The following is a 19,192-nucleotide window of genomic DNA, read 5'->3' on the forward strand; positions in this document are numbered from 1 at the left end:
ACGCGGGCCTCTCACTGCTGCGACCTCTCCTGCCTCGGGGCACAGGCTCTGGACGCGCAGGCCCAGCGGCCACGGCTCACGGGCCCAGCCGCTCCGCGGCACGTGGGATCCTCCCGGACCGGGGCACGAACCCGTGTCCCCCACATCGGCAGGTGGACTGTCAACCACTGCGCCACCAGGGAAGCCCCCCCCTAATATTTTTTAAATACATAAAAACATATTGTTGACTCTATTACAATTTGAAATAACTGATTTAGTATCAAATACTATTTAGTATCAAAATTTTAAGATTATCCATTACTGTTTTCTCTGTTTCTGGTAAAAAAAAAATTATCAAGCATGTTTAATAGTGGGGGAAGTTTTTTTTTTTTTAAGTTAACTATTTGGCTGCCTCCCAGTAACTCTAAGATCTTGTTTCGTCTAGAAACAAGAAAATGCAAATCATACTTGTATTTTCCAAGTGAGAAATAAAGAGCTGAAAAATGCAACATAATACAACATCCCAGCCATATACAGGTAAGACTTCACTAAGTGCATTCTTTCAACTAAGAAAATTAAACAAGGCAAGTAATCATCTAATACCCTAAATAAATGAATAAATAGCATCTTTTAACCATATCTACAAAAATAAGCAGTGTCACTTAAAGAGGACCTTTTTCATTTTAGCCTTAGCAATAAGAAAACCATGTATCTATGTACATTTTGACAATAATAGAGTTAACTCATCAGCAACTAAGTGTACCTGTAGCTTAAGAGAGAAATCTTGTCAAGACTGCTTGATGATTTGCACAAAAAAAAAAGTAAAGTTAAAAAAGAAACTCTTAGACATCCTATTGCTGTTATATGGCAACTGCTACAAAATAAGCTATTAGAAAGAAGAAAAATGAATAAATCACCAAAAATGTTTGCATACTTCAGCAGGTTTAATTTTTAAAACAATCTCAGTACCTCCAGAAGATAGTGATTTTGAAAGTGTTTTCTAAAATATTTCATGGTAAATGTTTTGTTTTCAATGTCAATAACTTTAAAGTTATTTAATAAAATTGGAGTTATTTCTCAAGCCACTTAGAATAATGTACACATTTACCTAAGCTTTAGAAAAAGTTATGTTCAAACTTTATATTCATGTGATTACTAAAAAAACTAAAAGTCCTCAACACATTTTTATACAAAGTAAAATTCAAATAAATTATACAGATACAACATGGAAGGAAAAGAAAAACAGTTCTCAGAGGGAGGCATGTGTACCTTCTCACTTTCATGAGAAAATGTAAATAGATCTTATTTCCCTTTTCGAATTCAGATTTAGATCGGAATTTCCTATGGCTCGCATATCTGCTTCCTAACTCTATCCCCCACCTTGACCTATCTGGACCACTTTCTAAGTCTTAATTTGCATCTATCTATTGTACTGTGTGTATTCTCGTGATGCATCTCAATCGAGATATAGGCAGTTATGAATAGTGTGTATTATTTCATAAGTCTACTTGCATCTTCTTTTTTTTCTTTTTTTTTGGCCATGCTGCCTGGCGGAACGTTAGCTGCCTGACCAGGGATCAAACCTATGCCCCCTACAGTGGAAGCGCAGAGTCCTAACCACTGGACCACCACCAGGGAATTCCCTACTTGCATCTTCTTAATACTAAAAATAAATAAATAAACCCCTAAAGTCAATACACACATGATAAACACAGAAGCAGTATCAGGTACAGATTAAGAGTAAGGGCTCTAAAAAGTTCCAATCAGTTCTGCCACTTATATAATGTTAACTTAATCTTGGGGACTTCTCTAATTCATCCTTTTTCATTAGGTAAACAAGGTAAATTAATTAAAAGAATTCAAAACAATCAACACAGAGTCTGGTGGCTTGCTCTGCAAGGCAATAAATAACAAATGGTGGCTACTATGTTCACGTTAACACGTTAACATGACGTTATGTTTAAACATGGTGGTTATCAAAAACTACTGTGTACTAATCAGCTGTTTGTAAGACTATGTGCAGTCTAGATGTTTAAAGTGATTGGTGATAGAAAAGGGAAACAGGATAGGCAGCTGGCGGGTCCTGAAGGGTACGTGGTATCTGAGGATGTGCAGAGAAGCCAAACTACACAGGTCCCAAAGTGGAGAAGTAACCTCATGAATGCAGTCTGGGTAAAGGGCACAAAATATGGAGGCTTGGGATATCATTTGGCAGACGAAAATTAGACCTTCTCCCTTCCTTCCCAGAATTCTACAACCTGGGAAGAGACAGTGCTAATATATAACTATATCCCAATCATGCTAAACAATCTTGTGATGAGGGGCCAAAATAAGTTGGTATTAGATGGATGTTCTCCTCACAGGCGGGGAGGCAGTGTTGGGCAGAAACAAACAAGAAAGCAAGCAAAAGCTGACACCCGGTGTGTAGGACTCAGATGTTAACACCTCCCATGGGAAAGGTGGCATCAAAAGACAGTAAATGAACACAAAAGTTGTTCTCAAACCCAAAGCTGTTATTGCCTCTAACCCACATACTGAGAGAAGGGGGTAGAAGTTGGTGCCATGTTATTGGCACCAACTATATTACAAACTTGTCTTCCCAAAAAGTGAGCAGATTCAGCCAGCAAGATTCACCTATGAATATATGGAGATAAAAGAACTATGAGTACTTTAGAGAAGCAAAACAAAGTAAAGGAGGCTGGAATTCCCAACCTTTAGTCTAGAATGTACTGATCACAAATCAAACTAGGTAACTTCCTTAAATGAAAGTATATTCCAGATGGCACAAAATATGGAGGCTTGAGGCTCCCCCTCAAGTTGCAAAAACTAAATGAATGAATTTTTGAAGCTGTATTTGGATTGCTTCACTGATAAAAGGACACATTAAAATCAATTTGTCTACTAATTTATGAACTAATTTATGAAACAGTTATGGTATGAAAGATGGTGAGGAGAAAAAAAGTGAAATATGTAACAGCCTTTTCACTTTTAAATGTTTTTCATAACTTGTGTTGTTTTACTTCTGAAAAGAGGAAGACAAAGTGGAAATAAAATTCAAACCTATGCATTATTAAGAATGTTTTCTAAAAGGTTTATTTGAAGATAAAACTGTTTTAGCCCCCCCAAAAAAAGTATAGATTTCACTTATCTATTATAACATTAATCTTCTTGGATAATCCAAAATTAGATTCAATTATAATTAAGAATAAAATAACAGATGCAAAATCTTCTATAAGTGATTTGTGCATATATGTCTTTATGTTGCTCAACCATATAACCTACTACATATATATATTTTTTAAGTACTAAACATGTAAGTATGTTAACACGGAAAAATATCTAGGATACCCAGCCATCTTACTAAGGGCTACCTAGAGACAGCACACAGTGATTGTTCACTTCACAAACTCAGCACTAATATAAATATTTCTACTGCTTCTTCTTTCAAGTTTTTACTGAAGTGCAGCTTCAAGAGTTGAAGTATGTCAAGGCATATAGGTGTATAAATTTATAGTTCTTTAATAACAATGCCATTAGTAACAAAGTGTGTCAATTTCCTCAGGGCTCAACAGTGTTTCAACATCTTTGCTACTGCGTGTAAAATGATGATAAAACCTGTTTCAATTTTTATAATATTTGCCAATATAGACGTACTTATCAACAAGGTGATTTACTTGTTTTATCTTTAGCAAACTGCTTATCTTATATAGCCACTTAACAAATAGAATCTGAATATTAACCTTATATTAGCACCATTCATTACACAAATACTTAACTGAGCACATTTATTCAGCATTTACAGAGTATAAGGTATTAAAGTCAAATAAGTCTACCAGAGAGAAATTGTCCCGGCGCTCCTGGAGCTTACAGTCTATAGAGGCAAGTATATGTCAGCAGGGAGGCACCTCCAACACACGCTTCAGGACTAGGAGCCACAAAAACTCAACTACAGTACCAGCGTTCCCGCTACCTAGCTGTGTACCTTGGGGAGCTCCCTTCACCAATCCCTCTAAGCCTCAATTGTCTGATCCGTAAATTGTAGGTCTGAAACCTTTCCAGCTCTAATACAGTCTGAGACTCCAAGCAATTCGAGGTTGGTGACAACAGCGTCCCATTCCACTCTGAGCTCTCAGAACCTAGCAAAGTAGTACGCTGGATGCGTGAAAGACAGCGAGGGCTCAACTCCCGGTGGGGAAGATTCCCCTAAGTCCCTTCTTGTTCTTCGGCTATCTCTACAGGGCATCTTTAGCAGGGGCGGGGTATCTCCGGTGAGGCAGAAACTGCGCAACCCCTCCCCCCGCACCCAGAGGAACAGTTCAAGGCCTGCGGTCCTTCCCGCCCTCTCCCGCCAGAAAAGACTCAGCGGTGGGCCGAACGACTGGCAGAGCGGGTTGACCGTCCCCCTCCGTGACAACAAGGCCACACTCCCGCCTACTGCACCTGCTGGCCTGTGGCCTCCGGTCTGCTGTGCTGCCCCACCCCCCGGGCGGTGTCACGTGACTAAAACCTAGCCCCGCCCCCGGGGCAGTTTTTTGGCGCGCGGCAGTGACGTCAGCGTCCTGTCACCCGCCAACGCCACCGCCCCTGCCAGAGCGACCTCGCGTTTTAAACTCGGCCCCGCCCCGCCCGCCGTCTCTGCGGGCGCTGCCGGCTCCCGGGCCGTGCCGTTAACGGGCCCCGACTGCCCCAAGCCCCGCCCGCGCCGCTTACCTTGAGGTGGCCGCTGTCCGGGCTGCTCGCTTCCTCCTCGTCCTCACCTCCTGAGGCGGCGGCGGCCGAAGCGGTGGGCGGGGGCGCGCCCCGGCCCCGAAGCCCTGGGTGCTCTGCGGCGGCGGCGGGCAAGGCAGCTGAGGCGGCGCCCCCGGCGGCTCCGGGGCTGAGCGTCACGTTGTGCGCGTTCTCACCCCAGCGCCACGGGTACACCATGAAGTCACTGAAGCCGGGGCTGGTGGGAATAAGCGGTGGCGGCGGCTCCGGCTCCCCTCCGCCGCTGCATGTGGGCTTGATCGGGGTCGTCCTGATGACCGACACCAGCACCCGCTTCGGGGAGTCCTGGCAGAAGATGACGGGCGGCGGCTGCGGCGGGTTGTCAGCCATCGGCGCCTCCACACCCCGGATCATTGCCCGGCCCCGATCCGCAGCTCCGGCGGCCGTGGGCCGCACTCCCTGAGCCCGGGTCTGGCCCTTTGCTCCGCTCGCCCGCGCTGCTCGGAGTCGCCGGCTCTCAGTCCCGCTGGCTCATGGCAGGCGGACGTTTCCTGGAACCCTCCTGCGCGGCGGCCAGCGAAGAAGCAGAGCCGCTCGGCCTGCAGCAGGCTGCCAGGGCCGGACCCCAACCCTGGGTCAAGCCCGCCCTCCACTCTTTGTGCTCCCCAACGCAGGCTGCAGCGGCGGGAAGCAGCGGGCGCCTTGCCTTGCGATGACAGGAAAGCAGGACGCGCAGCGCCGAGCCCCCGAAAATAACAACCTGCCGCCGGGGTCCCTGCTCCAGTTTTTCCCGCGTTACATTTCGCGCCTGGGCGGAACCAATCACCGCCAGTCCCCTGCCCGCTGGCCGCAGCGGCGAGTGACAGGACATGCGAGCCAATAGCTGTGCCTGGATTTCTTTCTAGCTAGAGCGGGGCGGAGCCGGACCTGCGCGCGGGTCCTTTCTGCCACGCTATTGGCCGCGGCTCTTGTATTTTTTTCTGCCTGAAGAGCCAACAGCGTTCGAAACTCCGGGGGAGCGCGCGACGTCTACACTCGCCCAGACACACCCTCCAGTAGCCCCGCCCCTGCCGTCCTTCCGCGCGGTTAGTCAGGGTTGGAGGCGCGCTGTGGGCGACAGGCAGGGGCGGGCGGTAAGAGAGTTGCTGATTGGAAAGTTATCAGAGAGGGGGCGGGCCAGGGGTGGTAGTTGGCCGGCGGGGTCGCTCGTCTGGCGGCCCCTCCCGCCTGTGGCTGTTGGGCTGTAGTTCCCGCGCGGCTGGGAATTTAAAGGGCTGGGGCCCGGGCTGCCCGCCCCCGTCCGTGGCTCCCGCCACCAGCTCTAGGGGGACCGAGGCCTTCTTACTGCAGTTTCTAGTAGACACCAAAAGGTGCGTCGTTTTTTAATGGTTCCCATCTGCCCAGCTGTTGGACTCGCTGTGAGTTGACCCTCTCCGCACCTCCCCTACTCGCCCCAAGGCTGAGGTGGGCATCAGTCCCAGCCTTCGCCTCCCCGGGCCTCGGTTTCCCATCTGTGTAAAGTGGGGTAGTTAAGGAAGTCGTCTCTGAGGTCCCCGTGTGCTGCTCGCGGCTCGGAGGGGACACGAACACAGGCGTGTGTCCATTCTTACAACCGGGACGGATGCCCCAAAGACGCCAGAGGACTCCCCGCCTTCCCGCCGTGGTTCCTCACCCGTCCGGGGCCGGCCCTTCATCCCCCGTCTGGAAAGGCGTTGAACTGTGGGTGCCCCGGAGGGTTCGGGTCATTCCCAGCTCTGCCCGCCCCCGCCTCAAGGACCCCACCCCGCACCAGAGGAATCCTGAACGACCGGAGTCTAAGTCTGACAGTCACCCACCGAGGGCCAGTGTGGGCTCGGAAGGGGATGGGGGCAAGATGGGATGTCCAGCCTCGTATTCACTAGAATGTGAAAGAAGTGACTGTGTTTTGTTTTGTTCTTTGGTCTATTGCCAGGGCCGAGCCTGACTCATGGTAGACTTTCAATAAATATTTGTTGAATAAATGAGTGAATATTTGGTAGTTAAAGATTAGGATTGGTAATTAGAACAGACCTGCATAATAGCTGAGTATTCTCTCTTCCCAACACACACACACACACACACACACACCCCTATGCCACAAGTGTTTAAAAACAAGTTTAACTTATATGAACAACTTCTAAGATACATTTTTAAGTGATTAAAAAAAAAATGGGGACTTCCCTGGTGGTCCAGTGGTTAAGACTCCTCACTCCCAATGTAGGGCCGCCTGGGTTTGATCCCTGGTCAGGGAACTAGACCCCCCCCCCCGCCCCCGTGCCTCAACTAAGACCTGGCGCAGACAAATTTTTTTTTTTAATGGACTAGTATGATTATATTCACCTTTTTAAAAAGGTGGAAAATAAACATACATTTTTGCTTTTATATATGCAAAATACTAGCAAGATACACAAGAAACTGATATGTAAGTTGACCCCAAGGAGGGGAATTAATATGGCTGGGAAACAGAAATTGAAAGATTTCAAAAGATACAACATATAACTCTTTGTATCTTTTGTACATTGAAACAAGTGAAAATATCTTTGCAATAAATAAACAATAGTATGTAGCTACCATCTCCTGGAGGCCTAGTATAATAATAGCATATATCTACTGATATACAATAATATGGTTGGTAGCTTCACTTACATTCTACTGCTCTCAATTCTGTGAGGTAGTTATTACTATCCCCACTTTATAGATGAGGAAATTTCAGGCTTGTCCAAGGTCACCTAACTCGATAAAAATCTTTTGTAAGGATGGCTCTGAAAACTGCCTATGGAGTATACCCCTTAGAGTCTGCTGAACAAAAGGAGGAAGTGGCTGAAAAATGGGCACCCCACATTTCTGAGACCTCTTTCTCATGTTCTAGAACTTTCAGGTTTTAGAGGTTAAAACCAATTTGATATTTTAATAAATAGCTGATGTGGAAAGTTGAAAGTTCATCTCTCATTTTACTTAACTAAACTCATTTTGTTTTTACAATTTTATGCCAAATGACTGCACCACATACTTGTGAGTCCATTAGAAGGAAACTATAATCCATCTATTTTGTACTTGAAAAACACTGAAAAGAAAAAAGTGATATATCCATCTTGGACTCTCAAATTATGGGTGAGTAAGATCCAACAGATTAAGCACAAATAGTTACTGTTTAACATGCCCCAGAGTTCAGGATGAGTCATTCAGAGCCAAGACACTGACTTTCTGCTTCTAAAAATTACTCTTCATCAACAGTAAGCCGGCAACTCCACTTGCTCTCTGCCACAAGAGAATGACAGACATGCTAGGAATGTATGAAGTGGGCAGAGGGTGATTCTAGGAGCAGAGCTGAGGTCATGCAAGATCTGCTTGTTTGGTTCCATTTCCACGCAACTAGGAAGCTGTCTGAAGTGTGTGGATCATATTTCTGATGTCTTTGTTCTGCCCTAGGCAGAGTCAACATCCCAGAATACTAAAACCCATCTAAGGATACTTACTATATTATTACAGTAGTCTTTCCAGTTGTTAAAAATGTAGGCCTCTTCTGATAAAGATATATACCTCAAACCCTCTTTTTAAAATATATTTTAAAGTTTCAAGATACAATCTGAGTAAAACAAAGCAAGATTTTTTTCACTTTGAAAACAATATCAACAAGAGCATTTGAAGCTGCTTGATTGCTACAAAATCTTCTGGTTAATGTGGGAGACTGAGCATAACATAAATCCTTTTAAGTGATTTATCTTCACAGCTAAAAGTGCAGATAAAACAGCTTTGCAAATAAATGTAGATGAAATGGGATAAAAATGCCTGATCACTTCTTTTGAGATGATTAACAGGAAGATATTTTACCATAAAAATTATCCAAAATAATTTTCTCAATGTTCTGTTTGGCAGCAGACTCAAACTTGAGTTCCAAAAAGTCTTCTTACGATGAAAGAAATCTAGGAGGAAATGGTTCCCCATAGTATTTCAGTGGAATTTTTAAGCTCTATCAACAGGAAAATATCTACATAGACCAGGTATGTTTTTCATTCAAAAGAGCTTTTCCCAAAATATTTTCCAAAAACTTTGTGCAATGAGAGTTTCATCAAGTTAAGAGTATAAGGAAACATTTTTAACATTGATTTGCCTATCTACCATCACAAATGCCCAAATATCTCATTATGATGTTATTGCTAATTTTCTTAGAAATAGCTCTTTTGCTTTCAAATACGCAATCTAACTTCGGTTGCAAGTAAGAGTAAGCCTGTCAGCCTAGTTTAGAAAACGAAGACAGACTTATTAAAAGGAAACAGGGGTGTCAAATGGACTTCAAAGTCAGGATTAGAACCTGAAACTGGTCTTCAGAACCTTCTGGGGACACATGGTTTCTGGCCTCAGTTCCTCTATCTGTAGGCGTGCTTCATTCTTTCCTCTCTGAAGACACGTTTCTTTGCTTTTCCGAGTAAATGGCTAAAGATACACAACCATACACCAGCCTCTGAGTTGTTTATGCTGTATTCAAGCCACCAGAAGAAACAGATTGGCATTTGCAAAGCTCAACTTCAAATTATTAAGAGGTAGAATTTGATTGTCCAGCTTGGATCAGGTAGTGCAATCAGCAGGCACAATCCAGTAGTAAAGAGGTGGGCTGGGATCTTTATGATCTGAAGAACAGTTCTCAGAGAAGAGGGAGATGGCTTGTAGATAGTACTAGAAATACAAAAAGTACATCTTTTCCAAAGAGATGTGTGTTTTCCATTTAACAGTAAATCATGAACGTGTATTATGTCATAAGTATTCTTTCTCAGTGATCTAAGTGACATTGTATTTAGTTGCATGGGAGCACCATAGCTTCTTGAACTATCCTCTACTTTTCAAATTGTTTTCTTAGTTTTCTGTTTTTAAAATCAATACTTTAATGACCATGCGTATAGTTAAATCTTTGCCTGCATTCATGATACTTTTCTCAGGTTATATTTTTCTAAGTAGAATTGATAGGTCCAAAAGTTTGCAAAACTTTTAAGTCTTTTTTGATATGTATTAGAATATTATTTGATCTTATATATCCCATTTGATGGGCCCTGAATTCAATGTACTTATGTCTTGTCTCTTTTTCATCTTCACCAGTAGCTTTCAAATTGCAGAGCATATCACAGAGGTTAAATTAATATTTGTTAATTGACTGACTAACTTCATAAGTGAATATGTGTGATGTGGTTGGGAAACACCACATTGAAGTATATGAAATTTGCTTAACACACATATAGTGATGACAATTGGTGATTATTTAGACTGACTATAAGTTGGAATTTGATTCTCAGAAAAAGGTCAAGACTCTAAAAATACAAGATTTTTAGTTTTTGCATTTACCCAGTTCATGTGGTTAATCAGGGAATAAAGTAACCCAATGTGCCACACTGAATCATTATTACCCTGAAACATAGCAGGAAGCTATATGTTCCTCCTTTCTGTATTCAGAAAGGAGGACCTTATGGCCCTAGCTGACTACGTATGGTCCCCTTCTTTCTTCATAATAAAATCCCTATATTTTTGATGCATCATTGTACCTAGCTAAAATTCTACATCTACCATCCTCCCTTGAAACTAGATGTGTTCATTGTCAATTAGCTATTAAGCAATGTTACTAGGTGGTATCTCAGGAAGCTTCTTTAGTCTTTTCACCCTTCTTCTCTCTTCCAGCCCAAATTGTGAATGTGATGTCTAGAGATTTAGCAGCCAATTTGAAAAACTGAAGCTTAGGGTTAAGAATGGTAAAGCAGAAAAACAAGGAATCTGAGTCCTTGATGACTTGATGCAACAGCCATACCTGCCAAGACGGCCCAGTTCTGGATATCTTTTATGTGACAGAGAAATAAACTTTGGTCTTAAGTCATTCTTATTTCTGGAATCTGTCACTAATGGTCCAAAGCCATTCCTAACTGGTAGAGTACCTATATCCAAGCTGGATTTCAACAGAATGGCTCTAATGATAGAGTGGTCTGGTGTGTCACACAACTAGATATCCACCAAAGACATGAGCTTCCTTTTCACAGTGTAGAGTTTTCCTATAAAAGGACAGTACAGGTAGAGACTACTGTTTTGTCACTCCTTACACCTGGGTGTCACCATGTGACTTATTCTCAGCAATGTAATGTGAGCAAAAGTGAGGTGTTATTTGCAGACCAGGAATGTTAAGAGGAAGATGTGCCTAACCCACAGTCTCTTCTCCTGTCTGTCAGCTGGATGCAGAGGATCAAACCAAAGACTTTGAGTCCTTAGGAGATAGCAGAGCCACAATCTGAAAGGAAGAGGTGTCCCTCTATCACCACAAAGAGAGAAGCTACCAGCCATTAAGAGCATCATGGAACATTTGTTACAGCAGCCAGAATTACCTTAATTAATACAGAAATTAGTATCAGAAGTAAGATGTTGATGTTACAGAAATCTAACAATATGCAAAGCTGGATTAGTTATCAGGTGGAAGTAGCAAAGAAACTGATATCAAAAGCTGAAGAGAGAATGACCCATGTCATGCAGCCACAGGACATTTGACAAAACTGTCTAACTGGTAGGTAGGAAGGAAGACTAGAGGTCTACTGAGTAGCTTTAGAGGAAGTAGTTGGTAAGAGTTGGTATGATAGCATATGCTGATGTTTACTTTCAGCTTTTAGCAAGTTATTACCAGCAAGAGGTGGAATTCAGGGAAAAAAACTGCCCAGCCTGAGAGCAGAAATGGAATGCAATACAGAAAAAACAAACACTGGGCCTCTAGGTGTTGCAAAAGCTGTTTGCAGGCTCCAAACAGTAAGAGATGAGACCCAAAGAGGTTTAGGTACCAAAACTTATGGCTAAGGCAACAATCAGACCACGAGTGCAGGATTCTCACCTATTGTTTCATAGGGCTTCAATGTAGTTAAGAGAGCAATAGGGGGCAAAGAAGCAGAGAAACAGATTAGGCCTCAGAATTCTGCCTAGGTTGTGGTTATAGTCACACTGAACAGCCTGAATGAAAATAGATCAGAAGCCTACCAAGTGTCATGAAGAATTCTTGACCACAGGGGTCACAGGGAACCAAAGGGAGTTTCTTCCAGAGGCATAACCAGAATCCACTCAATGAAACCCCACCCCCACCCCATTTCAATGCCTGCCCTTCAGGATTTTGTCATTTCTGTGGACTAAGGACTGCTGTGTGTCTCCATTTTTTTCTTGTCCGAATGGGTGTTTTATCCCGTCCCTGCTCCACCATTATATTGTAGAGCAGACAGCTTTGTGGTTTATAGGTGGTAAACCATGAGGAGGCACTTTGTGGTTTGCAAAGAGGACTGTGTATTACCTGGATGTAGTAAACTGGATGGATCTTTGGAGGAACTGAGTATGTTATATGTATGAGAAGAAGGGTGCTCTTGGAAATTTGGTGGTTAAAGGCCTGGGGGAGATGGATAGCTGTCCGCTGTTAAAAAGAAAATCATGGGCCCAAAATGGGCTCCCTTATGCTAAGCCATGCCATCAAACCAGGGCTTAATACCTAACCTAACTGGAGCTTCAACATCCCCCAGGAGTTTTCTGCTCAGCACCTATGAGGTGATCTGTCATATGGGCCCTCTTCATCCTACAAAGGAAGCTGAGGTGTCCACCACACAGACCCCTTCTGTCCCCATAGGGAGGTTACCTAAACCTGAAATAATCTTTTCTGTTTATGACTTCCCTGTGTTGCCTTTAAAGAACTTTCTCTTTCTATAGCCCTTTGGAGCTTCTTTCTACCTGCTAGATGGAATGCTGTCTTATTCATGAATCATCCAATAAAGCCAAATAGATCTTTAAAATGTACTCGGTTGAATTTTTGTTACTTAATACCACTAAAAGTTCATTTTCTACAAAGATTCTTTTTTAGTCCAAGGAATACATTTCCTAGCCCCCTGTTATCTAGGTGGGGGTCGTGTGACAAGTTATCATCAATTAATGTGATCAGAAGTAATGTGCTTCACTTTTAGGCCAAGGAGATTACAAAGCAGTCGACAGATCTCCTCCCTCACCTCCCCATCTCCCACTGTGATGCTGAGGATACAGCAGATGAAGCCTAGGCCTCAGGGACCAACAGCATCAGCATCACCTGGGAACTTGATAGAAATGCAAGTGATTGGACCCCATCCCCCCACCTTACCCCACCCCACCCCCAAACTACAGAATCAGAAATTGTGAGGATGAGACCCAGCCACCTATGGTTTAGCAAGCCCTCCAAGTGTTTCTGATGACGCTCAGATATGAGGGCCATTGTCTTAACAGATAATGGAGCTCAGTCTCTAAGGGGCATGAGTCCTTCTCTCCCCAAGGAGGAAAACCATCCATAAATCAGGTATGCTTCTTTTGGACTTTACCTGAGTGAAAAATAGTTCTTTCATGTTTGAGCCATCAAACATTTGGGAATCTACCAGTTTCAACAGCTAAAGTCACCTTAATTCACTTGAAGTGTTTGGAAAGGGGCTGAGAACCAAAACCGTACACCCCACTCACGCCGGACACTGAGAACTGAAACTACGTCACTCCCACTTACCTCATCCTCTACATTAACATCTACGTCAAATGTTTTCATTCTTCTATCTTCATTACTTTTCTGGGAGTTTCTTTCCCAGGCAAAGATTGACAGTTCATCACAGGAATTTCCTAAAAGAAACCCTTCAAAGTAAGACATCCACAGGCATTTTGTGCCCTAAGATTCTTTGAATCCCTAGCCTCAAAACCCATTCCTTGTTGTTTCTACCAATCCTGAACAGTTTTGTCTGATCTTTACCCATTCTAATCAAATCCCTACACTGAAAGACCTTTCTTAAGCCAAACTTCAAATTCTTAATAAGTTCTCTCCTGAGCTTCCCCCCTTTCAGAAACTGCCAAAACTCTGAGGAGATGTGGTTCTTCCTTACCAATGTAAGCAATAAACTGAGCTCTGTCTTATCAGTAGATTGTGTTCGTGATAATTGTGAGACATCACCAGGCAGGGCTGACAAAATACTACTATATCCATGAGTTAGTAAATAGGGCAAGTAGAAATCACATAGATTGAGAGCATATAATAATTTATGTGCTTATAAATAGAAGAATGAAATCACGACATCCTATCCTCCCTGGACAGAGTATGACCTTGGCCAAGAATTTAATATGAACTTATAAGTAACAGCCTTAGCGAGGTCTAATATAGCTAAGGGAGCTGCCTGTAAAAGGTACAGTTTTTACCTATTGGGCTAACAACAGGATTGCTTTCTTTTCCTAGAAGGCCTGAGAGGTCATAATGTGAAAACAGAGATCAGAGAAGGAGCAATGAAGGGAAGAACCAATATGTCTCATAATGTCCAGTAAATAATGTACAGGGCAGATTCCATTCATCAAGAAGTGGCTTATAAATTATGAGTAAGTAGGAAAATACTTCTCTTTCTCCTCATGGGTTCATTGCACTACTTCTGGGAATTAAAATTTGTCCTTGGGAGATGGCATGATGAACATGATTATGTATTGTGTGTTTTATTCAGTAGTTAGCCTAGGCAGTCCAGAGAATAAAAGATATGTTGAACTCCCACTGGAAAGAGATCAAGAGAACCAGATTTAAAGTTACCCACAGCTATTCTAAACTGCTTCTCGAAACGGAGCACCAAAGTCTGCCCTCACTTCCATGCCCAACTGTTCTGTGGGACCTGGAGAGTCACCACCAACTCTTCTTCTCCAAGCCCTCTTCCCTGGGATGTTATTCTAATCTAGATTGAATAACTCATACTTAAGGGCTTAAGCTGCTAAAAAAAGAAACACGGATTCAGAATAAGAGCGATTCTTATGCGTACGGAGTAGAGTTTCTTGAAAAGTAGCAGGGGAGTGGGACACCTGTATTACCAGGTTTAGAAGGAGGCACTTCCATAAGAAAAGCATGGCCTTGATGACAGGGAAGCAAGAGATTAGGGTAGAAATGAGGAGTCCTTCTGGAGGCTTTAACTTCTTGAGAACTTTATACCTAGGACTTCAGGAAAGTGATATTCAGTGTATACTTTTGAGTTTTTCCTCTCCTGCACAACAATTCCAAGCATTCTAAAAACCTGGTGCATCCTTAGAGGCACATGTTGTAGTCCAATGAACAATAAAGAACAAGGTAGAAAGGGAGGTCCGGCTGGGACCTCACTCAGTCTCCCTAGACTTGTGTAGAGAAGAACAGCATCCCATTCAAGTGTCTAGGAGTTCCAAATGGTGACTGGCAGGGCAAAAGACAGAGCTGATAGGGGCAGGGAGGGACAGCTAATGGGGGAAACTCAGAAGGACTTAAGATCCCCACCTAAAATTATATACTTGTATACTTTATTTGCATGTATAACTTTGAATGTTTAGTTGAAAAAACATGTTGGTGAACAAATTACGTATTTTGTTTAAGATCAAATAAAAAGTTATTGTTTTTCGAACTTGAAAATTGGATGTTATTCACAGATGAAGACATTGTGAGTGCTCCACAAAGACCATAAATATTTTGTTGTATAAAATAAAATTGTCCTTTTTACAAATCTATAGAGACAGGAAATAGATTCGTGGTTGCATTGGGCTAGAGGCGGAAAAAGGATTGACTGCAGTTGGGCAGAGGACTCTTGGCTGGGGGTAGAAGAAAAGCTCCAATTTGGATTGTAGTGATGAATGTACAGTTTTGTAAACTAATTAAACTGAGTTGTGCACTTAACAGGAGAATTCTGTGGTATGTGAATTATATGTCAATAAAACTGTTTTAAAACAAAATCCCAAACTGCCCTTTTCAATTAGAAGTAATATTTATTTAAAACCCTCATATCATCAACGAAACTCATATGAACATGCATCCTAAGACTGCCTAGCCTTCAACCAGATAAGAAATTAAGAAAAAAATTAATTCCAGAGCATACCATTTGAAGTGACAAATTGATGACTTAACTGAAGCTATAATACATATCAACTTTTAGATAAATAAAATTACACCCACTTTTGCAATTGGTTATGACATATCTACTAATACAGAAAATTATCCTCAACGGTATATGTATAATATGTTGTTAAAGCTCCTCTAGAGTAAACTGTTATTATCATTATGATTTTTTTCATGCCTTGGAAAATGGCTAAAGCTGAGGATATTTTTGAAGCTACCTCAAAATTTTTCAAAGCAAGTGATCTGAATTGGTTCTTGTTTATATTGCCTACCCCAGCTCCCCTGCTAAAGCTGACTGAACCATGAGCAGAATTTGGAATTGGGTCTGAGAGAGCCAGCCAGTCTGTGGGCAGCTAAACCGTCAGCAGGTATGTTGAGGAGCTGTGGGGCAGCAATCAGCCACATGAATGGAGAAGTGAAGAAAAATCTGAGATGAAATCTGACCCGCAGAGCCCACAGAGGAGAGATGTAGAAAGGGTACAATGAACTTCCTGACCTCTCAATGACCCCTTCAACTCCCAGAGGCACAGCTGCGTTTCTGCCCAGGGTTTCCAGAAGACACCAGGTTTTCTATTTTCTGTTACTTTCAGCCAAAAAGCCTTAACTGAAACAGAAATGTAATTATATGCATAGGGATATAACTGGGAGGATAGTCACCAAAATGGCAACACTGGTTCTATCTGAGCAGTGAGATTGATGGTAATGTTTTCTTCTTGTGTTTGTATAAATTATCTATAGTTAAAAATTACTATTTTGTAATAAGATTACATTTTTATTGTAAAAGAAATACACATAACATAAATTTTACTGTTTTAATCATTTGACGGTGAACAATTCAGTGGCATTTAGTAAATCCACAATATTGTACAGTCATCACCACTATCTAGTTCCAGAACATTTTCATCATTCCAAAAGGAAATCTTGTACTCATGAAGCAGTTATTCTCCATTCCCCTTTCTCTCCCTAGACCCTCGAAACCACTCATCTGCTTTCTTTCTATGGACTTGCCCGTTCTAAAAGGTTATATTTACTTTTCTAAGACTGACATGCACAAAACAATAGCTGACCCCCAAAGTCTTGTGGCTCCCTTGCTAACCTGCACCCAAAGGCCTCTGACATTCAAAAGAACCTCTTTGGAAATGTCTGATCTCTTATAACATTAAATTTATCTTAGGAATTAAATATCAAAATTCTCTAATTAGAAGGCATAAAGTGAATGAATGTTACAAATAAGTTAGTTTAACTACGGGTATTTTCAAATGTGCACATGCCAAAGTAAGAAAAATTATTTCCTAAAAAGAACATCCCTGACTCTTCTTGAATGATCTTTGTCTGTACGGCCAGTACTTGTGTGGCTTTCATGGAGTAGAAGCTTGATGTTTAATAGGACTTATGCTATTGTCTTTTTTCTGTATCTGGGATATAAAACTATATGACAACACTGTTACTTTTATTTAGTGGTTCTAAGAATTTTCTTCATGTTTAGTAGATTGATTGAAAGGGATATATATGCAATATGTAAGCTTCAAGGAGAAAAATAGAATTATTTCACAAAATTCACAATAATAACAGGCAAAAGAGAAAACCATATGCTTAAAGAGACCTTTATAATAAAAATTAAACCAAAGAATTCCATAAAGAGGCATGTCAATGATCAAGACATTAAAAGACACTAATTCTTCTAATTCGAAAGATAATTTATAGATATCAATAGACACCACCATTAATTTAACTTTGAAATATGGTCTTCATGCTAGAAACTCTAAAAATTCTTATTAGCTATGTAAAGATGCAGTAGAAAATCACTGATTTTAAAAAAGAGTCAGTATGGGAATTCCCTGGTGGTCCAGTGGTTAGGACTTCATGCTTTCAACTGCTGAGGGCGTGGGTTCCATCCCTGGTCAGAGAACTAAGATCTCACAAGCTTAAGGTTTCAGCCAAAAAAAAATAATAAGTCAGTAGCTATGCACTTCAATTTATAATGACAAATCCAAAAATGCTGATTTATTTAAAGCAATCCAGCCATACTCAAAAAACATTTAAAAATGGATCTAGTGTCTACCTCATGACTGTATGAGGAATAAATGATATAAGGTGTGTGAAATTTGGTGCTCAATGAATAGCTTTTAAAAATGAAATTAACCCTCTTTTCAACTCACTTCCCTACAATCTACACAGCACTGAATATAGTACTCTTCAATGAACACATGTGAGTTAATTATATAAAGCATGTCAGAAAATTTTGAAATAATATACAATGTGTCATATAAGTGAAATTCTTTATGATGTCAATACATTCTACAATTCAGAATGATTCTGCTTGCAAACTATTATATATAGAATGGATAAACAACAAGTCCTAATGTATGGCACAGAGAACTATATTCAATATTTTGTGATAAACCATAATAGAAACAAATATTAAAAAGAATATATAAATATGTATGTATAACTGAATCACTTTGCTGTTCAGCAGAAATTAACACAGTAGCCCAGATACACTTCAATTTAAAAAAAAGGAATGATTCTCCTGTGTAAAAAAATGCTGATTGTCTTTCTAAAATGTATTTCCTTTCATTTGTTTTTTGTTGTTGTTGTTTTGTTTTTTCTTGTTTTTTTAGTTTTTATTGTGGTAAAATATACATAACATGAAATATACCATTTTAATCATTTTTAAGTGTATAGTTCAGGGGCATTAAGTACATTCACAGTTTTGTGCAACCATCAGCACTATTTGCATCATCCCAGACAGAAGCTCTGAACTCCATTCCTCCCTCCCTCAGGCCGTTAACCCTTATTCTACTCTGCCTCTATGAGTTTTCCTATTCTAGGTACCTCATATAAGTGGAATCAACCTTTCCTTTGCTTTTACCCTGAGAAAAGAAAAATAACCAATGTCTTCACCTTTGACTCCTCTTTCCTCAAAACCCAATGGATTTACAAATCCTGCAGATCCTATCTCCAGCATGTCTTCTGAATTTATCCCCTCCTTTTCATCCCTGCTGCCATTTCCCTATTTGTTTCTCCTCACACCCTTATAAAACCCTCCTCCCAAGTCTCTCTCCCTCAAGTCTCTCTCTACTTCAGTGCTTTCTCACTTCCTGGAAGTGAGCTTCCAAGTTATCTTTTCTTACCCCAGCTGAGTATGAAGCTAAGAGCTAAGATTGTATATCTTTGTGTTCTCAGCATTTGGTATTGTGGCCAGCACATACAGTTGTCCCCCTTATTGAAACTGTGCCCCATAGGGTTAACAGAAACTGGTGACTAACATAAATCCTTGAGCTTGTCTTACAGAACAGCAGATAAGGGAACAGCTTGTTTTAAAAAAAAAAAAACAAAACCCTCCACTTGTAACCTGCCTTCACTGAGCAAGCTTGCTTTAATTATTACTATTTTTTTTAATTGCATGCCCTCTAAGCTTCACATAGCCTAGAAATTTGGAGTCAGCGCTTGTCCAGTTCAAGCCAGCTAAGACTGGTTGGGACCACTGACCCTAAAACTGCACAGGTGTCCAGTGAGTGACCGTTTAATGTCAGAGAAATTAAAAATAGATCTACCATATGATCCAGGGATTTCATCTCTGTGTACATACCCAAAAGAAAT

The 19,192-nt window shown here is 41.4% G+C and overlaps 1 protein-coding gene across 1 annotated transcript in view; it reads right to left on the minus strand.

Annotated features, from left to right (window-relative positions):
• Positions 1–5,581, minus strand: part of ZNF367 (zinc finger protein 367) — a 28,789-nt gene extending 23,208 nt beyond the window's left edge. Inside the window, exon 1 of the mRNA XM_032636207.1 lies at positions 4,690–5,581. Coding sequence (XP_032492098.1) covers positions 4,690–5,100 — 411 coding nt within the window. The 5' untranslated portion in view covers positions 5,101–5,581. The remainder of the gene's footprint in view (positions 1–4,689) is intronic.
• Between the last annotated feature and the right edge of the window lie 13,611 nt (positions 5,582–19,192).

Source organism: Phocoena sinus, chromosome 6 (assembly GCF_008692025.1).
Source record: "Phocoena sinus isolate mPhoSin1 chromosome 6, mPhoSin1.pri, whole genome shotgun sequence".
Lineage (NCBI taxonomy): Eukaryota > Metazoa > Chordata > Mammalia > Artiodactyla > Phocoenidae > Phocoena > Phocoena sinus.